The sequence below is a fragment of the Trichosurus vulpecula genome, chromosome 2 (genome assembly GCF_011100635.1).
Source record: "Trichosurus vulpecula isolate mTriVul1 chromosome 2, mTriVul1.pri, whole genome shotgun sequence".
Lineage (NCBI taxonomy): Eukaryota > Metazoa > Chordata > Mammalia > Diprotodontia > Phalangeridae > Trichosurus > Trichosurus vulpecula.
The window spans coordinates 44403252-44417421 of record NC_050574.1 but is presented as its reverse complement, the minus strand read 5'-3'; the positions used below and the strand labels follow the sequence as shown (position 1 = coordinate 44417421).

The 14170-nt window shown below is 46.1% G+C and overlaps 1 protein-coding gene across 1 annotated transcript in view; it reads right to left on the bottom strand.

Annotated features, from left to right (window-relative positions):
* CLCN6 (chloride voltage-gated channel 6) overlaps positions 1-14085 on the bottom strand; it is a 33769-nt gene extending 19684 nt beyond the window's left edge. The window contains exons 1-9 of the mRNA XM_036745264.1: positions 13900-14085; positions 12180-12239; positions 7981-8046; positions 7559-7624; positions 6469-6535; positions 5201-5307; positions 4272-4398; positions 3776-3843; positions 850-908 (exon numbers count right to left, since the gene is read on the bottom strand). Of these exons, the coding sequence (XP_036601159.1) occupies positions 850-908; positions 3776-3843; positions 4272-4398; positions 5201-5307; positions 6469-6535; positions 7559-7624; positions 7981-8046; positions 12180-12239; positions 13900-13986 (707 nt within the window). The 5' untranslated portion in view covers positions 13987-14085. The remainder of the gene's footprint in view (positions 1-849; positions 909-3775; positions 3844-4271; positions 4399-5200; positions 5308-6468; positions 6536-7558; positions 7625-7980; positions 8047-12179; positions 12240-13899) is intronic.
* Positions 14086-14170: the final 85 nt, after the last annotated feature.

Below are 14170 nucleotides of genomic sequence, written 5' to 3'. Positions count from 1 at the left end.
ACGCTTTGAGATTGCTCAGCACATGAAAGCCAACATTACAACACGTTTCCTTGTGCTAACACAAGGGTGATTTTACCTCACTCTTGAGTAGGCAGTTAAGGATTTTGGGGTGGGGATTCCTAAGCACATAATACTGCCTGAAAGTAAGGGTTCCTGGCACACTGGAGGTTTTTTACCCATCTGGAAACTCCCTTCTTATAGAACAGCTCTCTAGCAGAGCAAAATCATTCTACAAACCTCAATGTTCGAATCATTTCTCATCATTAAAGATGTTCTGTCATCAAAAGCCCAACCACTTTCTCCCTACATCTGCCTTTCCAAAACCTCTGCACCAATCTTCACTAATGCAGATGTCAAAGCCCTGGCTACTTCCAAAGAAGAAGCTGAATGAACAAATGCTAAGGATGGAGAGAACAAAGAACACATCTCTGGACCATCATAAAGACTGTGCGTGCGTGTGCTTAAATTATCTACGGCAGAGGTGTTGAACATCATGAGGCCTGCGGCATGAACCCCATTAAAATATAAGTTGGAAATATTTAACAAAATAAATATGTAATAAAACACATACAAAAATACGCAATAAAACAAAATAGACAATGAGAAATAAAACACATTTTAAAACGAAATCAATACGTGGTCTGCAGGGATCCTACTATGCAGTCTGGTGGCCCCCATTTCTATCTGAGTTTGACCCTCTCCCCATCTATAGCATATCTTAAATTCTGGATCATTTCTCCCTCTACTGCCCTGCATGCTTTTCAGCCTGATATCATGTTGTTAATTTAAGCATTCTGTCTCCTATGTCAAGAAGAGCTATTTAGAAGCTAATTCCCATTTCCTTCATACCTGTCACTTCGAAAATAGGGGAAGTTAAACTGGATTTTCCGCAAAGAGATGCTCTGGAACTGAAAACAGGAAAAAACAAATTCAGAGTGGGGAATTCAGGGGCCTGAAAATATACACTGCAGGCCAATGCCCCAGGAATCACCCTTGTACTCAGTCTCTTTTCCTGAATACAACTATACTGGATGTAGTAAGAATAAAGTGTAAGTAACCTGGTAAAAAGGAAGCATTTGCTTTAAAAAGCACAAGAGGCAGTGCCCTGACTTCCGGGGCCATCTGCCCTAGGGGGTCAGGGACCACACTGTGCTCATCTCTCTATTTCCCTTTCCTAGTGGCTCAATTCACAGCTGATGAATGGATTAATTTTCCTTGTGGTCAGGGTCGTAAGAGATTAATAGCTAGGCTGTCAAACAATTAACTCCACTATGCTGTACGGAAAAATTCAAAACAGCTGCCCCAAAACAGAAGCAGCTCCTCTTAGGGGATCTGGCTGCCAGGAGGCCACATTTTTCACTCTGTTCATCAAACTGTTATGCTGTCCTCCGATCCCAGAACCAAGTCCCTTTGTTCCCTTTTAGCTCATTAATAGGATGGATCTGACTGGTGGTGGCTCTTTCCTGAGCAGCTGAGATGGCAGTTTACCAAAGAAGGAACTCTAAGAGAAGGAAGTCCTTTATTCCCACTGTCATTGGGGAGTCAGAGTGCCCACCTGTCATCGATACTGGAATTAGTCTAGAAATTATGGCTCAAAATAACTGAAGGCTTCCCAAACCAGGTTAATTCCAAGATAACTCCCTCACCCTAAAAAAAACCCTAAATCAATAATTCCCATCTGCTGTGCAATCCTGGCTCTGGCACAGAGTTTAACATCATAAGGGTCCATGAAACAAAAGTGAAACTAAAATCACATCCCCACAAAGTACCTAACCCTGACTCGAGGGAATGCTGAGTTTGCTCTCACCTAAGGGGACTCTGACCATCACGTGCCATGGGTTCTCAGGTTTTGGAACTTATCAAGACTTTTCGGTTCAAGTGACCCACTGTTCTGAGAGTGAGCAAAGCTTGTGATTTCAGTGTCTTTCAGTCTCACTTAATGTTCTGGAACAAGAAACCCATCTTACTCAAGCTGATGCCAGGAAATTCAAACTCTGTGGGAAACTCTCCACAGAATTTTCCAAACCAATCAGAGATGATGAATTTCTCCTCCCTTTTCTGGGAAGTACAATGTGAACGCACACATCTGGAGTCCCTGACATCACCTCCTGGATCCTCTCTTCTTCTGTTTTGTCTCTGACAAACAGGCAGCCCTCCTCATCGAGGATGACCCTGCTACTTGTATCCTTTTCTCAGATCTTCTGGGACTCTGCCCTTTCTATCATCTCTGCTCCTTTCCCAATTTTCAATCTCTGGCTATTTTCTGGCTACCTTCCAAGATGCCTACGAACATGCCCAAGTTTACCCTACTCTCCCCTCTCTTCTCCCTTTCACAAACTCCCAGAAGAAAGCACTTTGCATTCTGCATCTCACTCACTTCTCCACCCTCTACGGTTGCCTTTCAACCTCAATACTCAATTGATACTGGTCTCTCCAGTGCTACCAAGGATCTTTCTTATAACTGTATCTGAGGGTCTTTTCTTAGCCCTCATTCTTGTTGATTTCTCTGCAGCCCCTGACACTACTGACCACCCCTACATCCCAGATGCTCTTTCCTCCGAGTTTTTGAGATGCTGCTTTCTCCTGAGTCTCCTACCCATCTGGCCACTCTTAAGGCTCCTTTAAAGGATCATCACCCACATCATGCCTGCTAGCCAAGGGTATCCACCAAGGATGCCTGTCCATCTTGTTTTCTCTCTCCACAAGTTATGTCTCACTAATTTCATCAGTTCCATCTATTGAATTATCCCTGTGGAGATGGCTTCCAGATCTATAGACCAAGATGCATCCCTCTACTCAGCCCCAACCCTCCATTCCCAATGCCTGTTGGACAGCTCCACATGGCTCCCCCGCAGGCAGCTGAACACACAAACTTCCCTCCTTCACCCAGGGATGCAGCCCTTGTCATGCCTGACTCTCCTTCACTAGCCCTCCCTGCCCATGCCCAATCACTTTCCACATCTGGCTGATCCTTCACCATCTCCTCTGACTCTTATATTCACTACCATCTTTTGGATGCCTACCACCACTTGCCTAGTTAACTGCAGTAGCCTCCTGATTGGATTGGCAGCATCCAACCTGTCCCCTCTCTAATCCATTCTTCAAATGGCTGCCAAAACAATCTTCCTAAAGAACAAGGCCAGCCACAGCACTTGCCTGTTCAAAACCTTCAGGGGTTCCCTTGTCTCTACAGACTCCATGAATCAGCATTTAACACCTTTCATAAACTGGCTCTGGCATTGTTCTCCAGGCTTAATTCAAGTTATTCTCCACCATACCAAAGTGGGGAGTTGCCAAGCTCAGCATTCCATTTCCTGACTCCACACTCTTGCAGGGATTTCCCCCAACCCCAGGCCTAGACCATCCTAGAATTCCCAGCTTCCTTCCTAGCTTAGCTTCTTTGCCACCTTCCTTTCCTGATGACATAGCTTTTAGTGTTTTTCCTCTCCCTCTCTCTCCTTCTCTCTTTCCCACCTTCCTCCCCTTCTTCCTTTTCTCTCTTCTCCCCTCTCCTCTCCCTCTTTCTCCCCTTCTTCTTCTCTCTCCCCCTGAATTGTCCCCAGATACTTTTCTCTTTACAAGCTGTCTCCCCCTCGTAGAATGTAAGCTCCTTCCTGAGGGTAGAGATGGTTTCTAGTTTTGTGCCTATTTTTAATAAGCTAACAGATGACTGTTCAATTGGATTATAGGTGGGGCCCACCTGTCCTTCCAGCTTGATTTCACAAGACTCCCTCACAAATTAGGATAAAAGGCTCTTGGGAAAATCATTACTTACTTGAGGGAGTCCAGCACCCACAACTGCACCACTGTGGATCATGGGACCTTCCTTCCCTACAAAAAGCCCTAAGAATAAATGTTTTAAAAAATGGGAAAATTATTAAGAGACTGAAGAAAATAGTGCCATGAGAAACAGTTAACAATGACCATTATAAAGGGAACTGTGAAATGATTCACAAAAAGTGCTACTTAAAGCCACACTGTGGGGTTATGAAGGATATCTCCATTATGCCACAAATGCCTGAAGCTGCCCTGAAAATAAGCTCTACAAGAGGACAGTAAGCTACTTAAAATACTGATGGGACACTCGAGAATTCTCAATATGGTTTATCTACAAGAGCATTATGCCATCAGGATGAATCATACTGAAATTCATAGATTTGCATCAGTGAAACTCCCTTTATCTAAGCCTAATATATATGTTTAATGATTACCAACTTGTTCTCTCTGACACCTCAAGGATAAGACGAAAACAACAAGAAAACCCTCCTCACCTCCAGCCACGCTGAAAAGCACTCCCAAAACCTTGCACGCCAGGGTTCGGAGACGGACAATGCCTGGTACTTTCACGCCATTCAGGTAGCATTTGATCTCTGGAATTCCAGAACCGGCTGCCACTGGCTGCCAAGACAATGTGAGTGCACATTAAACACTTAAATTCATTAGACCAATCCCTCCTTCCTCTCCAGGCTCCACTCCTGACTCTCTGAACCTTTTCTCCCTTGACAAAGAAGGCTCCTTACCCTAGAAGTTCATGCTATCCCTGGATTTCTCACCCTGGAAATATACTTGGCCCCTGACTGGATGAGTCCTCTTAGAATCTCCATTTTAAGGCCCCCCCACCCAATCTGCCCAGGACACCCATGTCTTCCTTTCTCTCCAGGATCCAATCTTGACTCTCCAGACTTTCTCTACTGCTCTCCTCCTGTCCCCTCCCAATTTGTCAGCTTCCTTCCATGTGTTGCCTTCCCCCATTAGAAGCTAAGCTCCTGGAAGGCAGGGATTTTCTTTCTGTTTGTCTTTGGAATGCCAGCAATAAGCCCAGTACCTGGAATACGATAAATGCTTTACTGACCTTCATCAACAAAATGCCACCAGCCTTTAAAACAAAGGCTCACTCACCAACACATCAATTCATAAACCTGCTGGGGAAACTCCACTTCCCACCTGCAGCTGCTAGGTTCTACTCCCCATATAACCCTGGGGTCCTTCCCCCAGCCCCCTTTCCAACTTCCTTTTGTATGCAGTCTTCTCCCATTAGGCTGTAAGTTCTGGGAGGGCAGGGACTATTTTTCTTTTTCTTATTTGTATCAGCATCTCCTAGCGCAGTGCCTGGCATGTGGTAGGCACTTAATAAATGTTTATTGAACTCAATGGAAAAATTCCCCTGATGAAAGCTTCCACAAGCAACAAGCCTTCTTACCTCAATCAGGACAAGCAGACTGGCTAAGAAGACAAACGTCAGGTTAAAGCCCAGAAGCTCCAGGAGGGAGAGGGCAAGGCATCCTTTCTCGCTGCACTCCTCAACCGCTTTGGGTCTGTGTCAAGGAAGATCTGAGAGTGGTCCCCAGGTCTTTCGCTCCCCACTGGACTCACCCTTGATGGAGGGAGCTTCTGGTGCTCAGCAGATCTGAGGTAGCATGTTAAATGACGAGTGCTCTCAGCTCTTTACAGGTGACTTTCCAACTCGGGTCGAGCCGTGACTATGCATTTCAGGGACGGATAAGAACACTAAGACTAACCTAACACAAATCAACACCTTCGTCTTCATCATGACTTAAGAAACCAGAACTCACACCAAACCTGGCCGCTGCCTGTCTGCAAAGATGATACTGCAACCCAACTGCCCTACTGAACAACAGGCGACTAAAGAGGTTCTATCTATTAAAAGGGGCATTAAAAGGTACCTCTGAGGAGGAGAGAGCCCAAAGATCAAAGTAGTAGACAAAGGGACAATTCAGAAAGGTCTGACAGCCACAGGACAGAGAGGGAAGATTCGGGAAGAGAGGCCCCAAACAGAGGTCTTTGAGCCTGAGATGATGGCCTTCCTGGGGAATAAAAGCTGATTAAAGGCATCTTGGCTCATCAATCACCACAAAGATGCAGCAGCTGGGAAGCCTAGCTATTTTGTGGATCTGTTACAGGACAGCGCAAGAAAGAACTGATGGACTCGGAGTGCAGATGGGAGCATACTCTTTTCACTTATTTTTCTTGTTTGGTTTTGCACGCGTGTGTGTGTGCATGTATGTATGTATGTATGTGTGTGTGTGTGTGTTCTGCTAATACGGAAATATGTTTTGCCCAACTTCACATGTATGGCTGATAGCATACTGCTTGCCTCCTAAAGGGGAGGGGAAGGAGGAAGGGAGAGAGTTCGGAACTCAATTTTAAAAAAAAGAATGTTAAAAACTTTTGAAAAAGTAATTGGGAAGTACTTAACAAGATAAATAAATTAAAATATATTTTTAAAAAAGAGTTTAAAAAACTTTTTCTTCTAGCTTTTTTTTTCCTTCCTTTCAAAGCTTTAAATCCCCAGATAACCTTCAAGCATCACCTAGCCCTTACTGATCTTCCTCTCATTCTGGGAAGCCTGCTGATAGACTGATTTGGGGTACACATCTAAAAGCAATATGTTAATAAACAGCAACATGAAAGAAAGTCCAATAAAATCAGAAATCACAAAAAGGATACAAGTCTGCACAACTCGGAACTTGAGCTGGGTGAAGAGTCGTACAAAGAAGTCCACAAAAAGGCCCACCTGTCAATAACAAGTGAAGCACTCGATCATCTTCTTCCTCTTATGGTAAAGTGGAAAAATCCTCTATTTGGAGGGAAAGGACTGAGCTCAAATCCTACCTGCTGTTTACTACCCATGTGATTTTGGGTGAGTCCTGGTGAGAGACCTGGTGTCTCTGGGCCTAATTACCACATTTGCGCTGTGTGTGTGTGTGTGTGTGTGTGTGTGTGTGTGTGTGTATGTGTTGTGTGAGACAATCCTCTTGAGGGTTAATGATGATAAATCATCAGTTACAATTTGCAGTTATTCCTACTAGGAGTAACATGGGCTCCAGGTTCACCACTGTTTTTCAGCATGGGATACCCCTGGGAGCTTCCTGAGGATAGCTAGGAAACACTGCATCCATCCCTTACCCATAATCCTCTCCCGCCTGGGCAGTAAACGAGCCATCTGCGGGCCAGGGCATGGAATTCCAAGCTTCCATCTCTGCTCCTTGGTCTTCCACGCCATGAGCTTTTGTCTGTGCCTCTCCTTCTAGCACTACACCTACCCTCTTCCAGTTCCACATGTATGTATCTGACCTTCCTTACTAGACCATAAGCTCTTTGAAGGTAAGAACCAGATCTTTATTTCTGCATCATCAACAGCACCAGGAAACTCTGCATGTAGTCAGCACTCAAATGTTGGGGAATGCTGATTTTTGTCAATAATCCTCTAAATTATAAAGGTAGGACTCCATTCACAGAATCATCTTGGTCAAAATGAAAACATAATTAGAGCCAAACAGCCATAATTCTGAACATCTCAATACATACTAGATCCTCATACTGGTCTCATGATGCTACCGTCCTCCAACCAACAAGCATTTAGGAGGCAGAGAGAGAGCAGGGCCGGTGTCTGAGTTATACAACACTTTACAAAGATAACAGATAGCACAAGGATTACAAGAAACCCACAACTGGGGACAGGCTATTGCTGTTCCTTAGCTCACTAGTTCGAGGCTAACGCCCTGCTCAATCTCGCTCCTCTGCCCAATTTTCTTACCAGGCCGGTGGAGACTCCAATAGCAAACACCATTATCCATTTCACCACCTCGTACCTTCGACCTTTCTGTGTAGAGAAAAAAAATGCCTCATTAAAAAAACACCAACACATAATTATACTGACAAAAAGATGAGAGAAACAAATATCCAAGCACCAGGGATTTTCAGATGAATTGCACCCGGACAGCGAGTATGGCAAGAGAAGACAATGGAGGTAGTAGGATCATTTATTAAGGCTCTGGACCAGGCAGGTATGAGTGTGAGAGGAGGCCCTGGTCAGCAAGATGAAGTCCTGGTATAGGACTTACAATAGCTCAAGATGGGTTGGGAGAACACAGTCAAGCAAAGGAGAATACTTAGGACAGGAAGAAAAAGTACCTGAAGGCCTTCAAATCTCTGACAAATGAAGGAATCCCACCCTACCTTATGATCCATGCTTTCCAGCACTTCCAGATAGGGGTCATTGATACAACGATCATAGTCCAAACTCTGAAAGAATGACACATGAGGAAAATATTACAGCCAGGTCTAAACATGACAGGAAGAAATCACAATGCCTAGAAAGGAACTTCGGAGAATTTGGGGTTAGCATTGCATAATTCTGAAGAAAATTTTAAATTGGCCTTTTTAACATCTTTTCAAAATCTTAAAATTTCCTTCTCTTCTTTGTGGGGATGGGGGACTGGGGCCAATGAACATGGCAAATACTGTCACACTCAGTTAAAGTACTGGCTGGTTTTGTTGAGTTCTTCCTCCTTTCCTTTTTTTTAGCTTTTACTACAAGAGACTGCTCACTTGGTAAAAGAGGAGGAAGAGATTTATTTGTAAATGAAGATGACAAAACCAAAAGACGGCAATGAGTTTTCTTTAAAAAGAAATTAATTTGTACCTTCATTTAACCAGAGTGAGGTTTTAGGGAAAAAAGTAAATAAATAGGAAGATGACGAGCCAGTTGGTCAGCCAGTATTTATTAAGTGATTATTGTGTACAGAAGCAGCTGAGTGGCTAGAGTCCAATCTGGCCTCAGACTCTGACTAGCTGGGTGACCCTGGGCAAATCATGGAACGTCTGTTTGCCTTAAACCACTGGAGAAGGAAATGGCAAACCACTCCGGTAGCTTTGCCAAGAAAACTCCATGGGCGGCACTGGAGCGCTATGGTCTACTGGGTCATGAAGAGCTGGACATGACTGAACAACAACCATCATGTGTCCGGCACTATGCTAGTAAGTGTTGGGGATACAAAGACAGGAAAAAAACGTCATCTGGGCCCTCAAGGAGCTCACTGCCTACTGGGAGAGACAGCATGCAAATTCCTATATGGTAGGCACTTGTAAATGCTGTAAATGGCAAATTCCTACATGCTAGGCAGCTTGCAAATGCTGAAGGAAGGCACAATGGGGGACTGGGGGGCTGGAAAGGCCTCCTGGAGAAGGCGGCAAACCCTGAGGAAGTATTTATTTTTTAAAATAAAACTTCGAAGGGACTTCCTGGGAGGAGGCCTGAGTCAGTCCAATCTCCAACACCCTCTAAAATACTATACATGAGAAACAATCCTAAGAATACCTCTGAGGCTCTGCAAGATTGTCAAAGAAAGATTTAATAATATTTAGTGTGTTCTACTTCCTAAGCCAGAAAAATGGACTATGCATTTTAGAAATGGTTTCAATAACAGCAAAATAAAACAGTAAGAAATTCTGTTTGACCCTTAATGGGAGAATACAAAAAAAAACAAAAACAAACCCAGGTAACTGAATTAAACTGGGTTCAACAGAAAGCTAGAAACTTAAGGGGTAAGATAGGAAACAACGAAAGACAGAAATACACAAATGGACACGCAGGGCTCACATAAATAAGCAAACAGTTACGTGCAAATGTCCATGCTATGAATGGGACTATGCACGCTCGAGCATCCAAGGAAGAGAGAGGCCTAAGTAAGCCTGCTAGGGCTGGGATGAGAATGCAGATGACGACAGGCAGGGCAGAGAATGGCAAGAGCCAAAAGCAAAGCCTCATCCCACTAGTGTATCCCATGCAAGTTTTCCAATTCAGAATGTGGCTGCCCAGAATTGTGCCTTTAATTATGAAGAGGAACCGCTCACACTGAGGGCAATGGGATGACAAGCCAGGAGGTGGGCATGTGGGCAAAAGCAGAACGGTGACCTGCCGTGGCGTGTCCAGAAACTGTGAGGCAGGGGCAAATCTCCAAGAAAAACCAGAGACAAAGATCCACATGAAAAGCAGTTGGGATTTATTATTGCCTAAGTTGACATAAATTCTTTTGTTCCTTACGACACAATTTTCCAATATATTCTGATATAATGGGTGTTTCTGTAATCATGTTTCATCTCAGGGGAAGTTCCCACAGAGAAAAAAATTTGTGAGACAGCAGGAGGTGATTAGATTTTTCTAGGGCTGTAAAGGTCTCTGGGGTTTTCCTTTTTTTTTCCTCAATGGAATTTCCTATCTGTTATATGGGGCACAGTGAACAGAGACCAATAAGACTGAGGACCCCTGCCCAACAACATGGGGGCAAGTGCAGCTGACTGTGAGAGGTGACCCCTGTATCGACACATGAGGAGCAGGGGTCTCGCCACAATCAGGCTAAGACTTTGGGACTAGGGATGCCTAGATTTGTGCCTCTATCTGAATGCATCCTGGGCCACCTCCAGTAGTCCTAGTGAATATCAGACCACTGGACCAGATGGCTCTGGAGGAGAAAGTGAGGCTGGTGACCTTGCACAGCCCTCCCTCACTCAAATCAAAGTCAAATGCAAGTCATGTCATTATCTCCCTGATGTCATGGTGTTTCAACAATCCCGCTAGCAACTGCTGTGGGGGTGTAAAACCAACAACAACCAGCTCACAGAACGCTGCAAGCCCAGGACTTTTGATCTGCTATACTAAGGAAAGCAACGTTAAGGGGTTAAGAATCTTACTTTAATTCAGCATACAAATATTATCAACTTAGTTCAGGGGAAAAAGCCAGCACCCTGAACTTCAGAGCAAATACAAACAAATTACAAATGTCAACAGACAGACCTTGTCTGATTCAAATCCCAATTCATAGTTACCAGAGTTTAACAAAGTCTGAACATCCAGCTTTACAACCTGGAGGGCTCTTAACTACAGCTGCCCGGAGTCTCCACAACAGCTCGCCACCAAGAGCGAGAGCCCTAAGCAAATAGCTCTGTTCTCCCTTTCTATATAGTTTCAGACGTCATCAAATGTCATCTGAGCGACCAGAACTTAGGCTCCTATGATTGGCTCTGGAGTTAGCACCTCCCTTCATTGGCCCCACCTGGAGCCCCACCTTAGTTACCAATTCACACCCATATAGACTTAGCACCTAGTAGATAGGGGTTTGGGCCTGGGGCTTAGCACCTAGTAAGACTCAATCAAAGATACTGAATTAATCAAAGGAAACAAAGGCCAAACTCTTCAAGGATCCCCAACACACATGGTCCTCTTAGAGAACAAGGACATACACAACACAACCCAAGTCTTTATCTGTGGTGACTGGGACTGGTGGGACAAGAGATGAGGTCAGTGTGACAGAGGCGACCCAGACCAGGAACAGAAGTGGGGACTGCATCAAGGGGAGGTCCCAAGTCCCTGGTGAGCTGCCTGTCCTTAAGTGTATACTGTGGTATGGAGAGGGGTCCCCCCACACTCTTGCCCTTCTCCACAATCTGTGGGTCAGTGAAGTCTGAGACTCACCTGGCTGCACTGGACGAGTGGAGAGGACATGCAGGAAGAATTTGGGAAGAAGGGTAGGACAAAGGACCCTCTCATCTTTCTATCACCTAAGAAGCTGGGGGGCCACTAGAGGAGTGCAACATGGTACAGGAGAAAGAGCCCCAGCTCTGGAGTCAGAAGGACTGGGTTTGAATCTTGGTCCTGCCATTCCTGGTGCCATCTTGGGCAAGTCACTTGATCTCTGTGTGACTACAGGTTTTATTTTGGGTGCTATAAATCTGAGAGTCATTGACTGAGAGAGGGGAAGAGTACAAATGCAGGCTGGGAATAAAGTCACAGATTTTCTACTTTAAAAAAACATTTCTGAGTGTTATCCAACAGGGTCACCTAGTTAAAATCAACGTGGGACTGGTGTAGAAACCACTAAAAATGTGGGCTAGTCAATCTCAGCTGTATCCTTCCTCCAGCAAGAGACCTCCTCCTGCTCCTCCCTAATTCATTCCTCATCATACTCCCCACAGCAACTGTCCTAAGCCTCTTCTTCTCTCCTCCAGCTTCCAGAGCTCACTTCTGGTCACTTCTCAGAGGTCACCTCCGTGCCACCTAGAGGCTCCTCTTCCCTCCTGGCCAACAAGAAGAACCAGCATAACTCACATTTATACGGCACTTCAACATCTGCCAACTGCTTCCCTCACAACAACCCTACACCATGGGTCCTGCAAGAATCTATTTCCCAATTACACAGCTTAAGAAATTAAAGGTAAGAGAAGTGATTTGGTCAAGGTCCAAGCGACAAGAGCCATGATTTGAACCCAGGCCTCACCGACTCTAAGGTATTTCTAGCACAACTTACTTACTGTGTGTTGATCAGAACTAAGGAGACCACACAATGCTTTACTTACCAAGACCCATTTTAGAACCTCACCTCATAGTCCTTTCGGGGAAGGATCTCATCATCTTCCTCCTGTGTTTCTCCAAGGATAGTCTATAAAAACATACCCAGAAGAGAAAGTTTTGAGCAAAATGAAAGAGGAAATGGACAGGAGTTCTTTGGACATCTATTATCTCTGAAGTGTCTAGGCCATTACTAGGTGGTGATAACCTGTTCAAACATGAAAAGTGACAAATGGCACTCAGGAAAGACTAAAAAAATAAAGTAACTTGGCTGATTAATACTTCCTTTGTTTCTAATTACTTTGTACTTACCTATCTGTACATGCTCTATTCCCCCTTCTCCCCAGAATATAAGTTCCTCCAACGCAGGGGTGGTTTCATTTTTTTTTTGTCTTTATTTCAATTAAACTGAATATGAATGCAGGGATCCAGAATTCTCATAGAGTCATGCTACGCACAGAAAACCCAAGAGTCAGCCTACCCTGGCTAACATAAAAAACACGCCGGTCCCACTTCAGGGAGTGTGAGTTCTTTATTATCTCAGGTTGACTCAGTTTATATATATTATAAACCAAATATTTATCAAGGGCAGAGGGCCAGGGTTAGACTTGAAAGAGAAAAAAAGTTCTGATAAAACAGGGTCCCTGCCCACAAGGGGTTTACAGATTAATTAGGATTACTACACTATACAACAGAGGATGCTAAATACGCTGGAGGGCTATGAGGTGAAGCGCTCTGTAGAGGCGGGTGGAGGCCGGAGGGAGCTGGATTTAGGGACAGAGAAGCTGGGCTTGGTGTCTGCTGTGACTGTGGGCAGACGCCTGAGTCTCGGGTTCTTTAAACGCCCTGAGGTCTCTTCCAGGACTAAAATATGGGAAAGGGTCATTATAAATAGAAGAGGCGGTATCTGAGCTGGATTTTAAAGGCGGGCAAGAATTCAACAAGTGAAAAGGCAAAAAAGGATCCGAGAGCACTGTGTATTATTGGTACATTACTGGGGGGTGGGGGAGGGGGAGGTTACCCATGGCGTTGGGGAATAAGATCGGTAAAGCAAAAGAAACCTGGTTGGCTGGTCTAATCCCGTTTCTACAGATGGGGAAACTGAGGCCCGGAGAGGGGGGAGGCCCTCCTCTGGAGGAAGTCCCGAGGAGGAGCTCCTAGGTTCCTAGAGGGGCATGAGGGGGACCCCCCCCGCCCCAGCAGAGAGAGGGGCAGAGCCAGGGGCAGCTGGATCAGCAGCGGCCACAAAGTGTCGGGGCACATTTAGAGGGAAAGACTGTAAGCTTCCTGAGGGCAGGGGCCGTCCCGCTCTCTCTCCTCATAGGGTCCGAACATGACACGCAGAATGGAAGGACTCGGGGAGCAGCAAAGACGGATCTGGGTCAGATCGCCCGGCCCGGACCCTCATTCTACAGATGGGGAAACTGAGGCCTAGAGAGGTTAAGTGAGTCGCCCAAGGTCACCCGGGGAAGTTTCTCCCCCGTTCTTGGCCTCGTTCTCGTCTCATTCACAACCGCTTCAGAAAGAAGGATAAATGCGGGGAGGTGGGAGATGTGGGGCTGGGGGTGGGGGCCGCCGGGGAGGGGGGAGGGGATGGGGAGGGGCTGCTCCGTCCTCGGCTACGCCTCCTCCCGCCGCCGCTCCTTAGCAACAGTCGGACCCCTAGCAACACCCCAGGCCCGGCCCCGTCCCCTCCCCTTCTGGGCCCAACCCGGCCCAGCCCGGTCCGGCCTCGCCGCCCGGCTCCGTACCAGCTCCTCTGGGGTGCGGCTCTCGCGCTCTCCGCAGCAGCAGCACCAGCGGCAGCAGCAGCACAGGACGCCCCTGCACCCCGCCATCTTCGGCCGCCGCCTCTGCTTCTGCCCCTTTCAGATACCCGGCGCCCCCTCCCCCTTGGCCCCGCCCGAGGAGCGCGCGAGCTAGCGAGCGTCTCACGTGACTGGACCGACCTGGGTCACGAGGGCGCGACGAAGCAGTGGGAGGAGCCCGCCGGGCTCCGACCCACGTCACGTGACGGAGGAC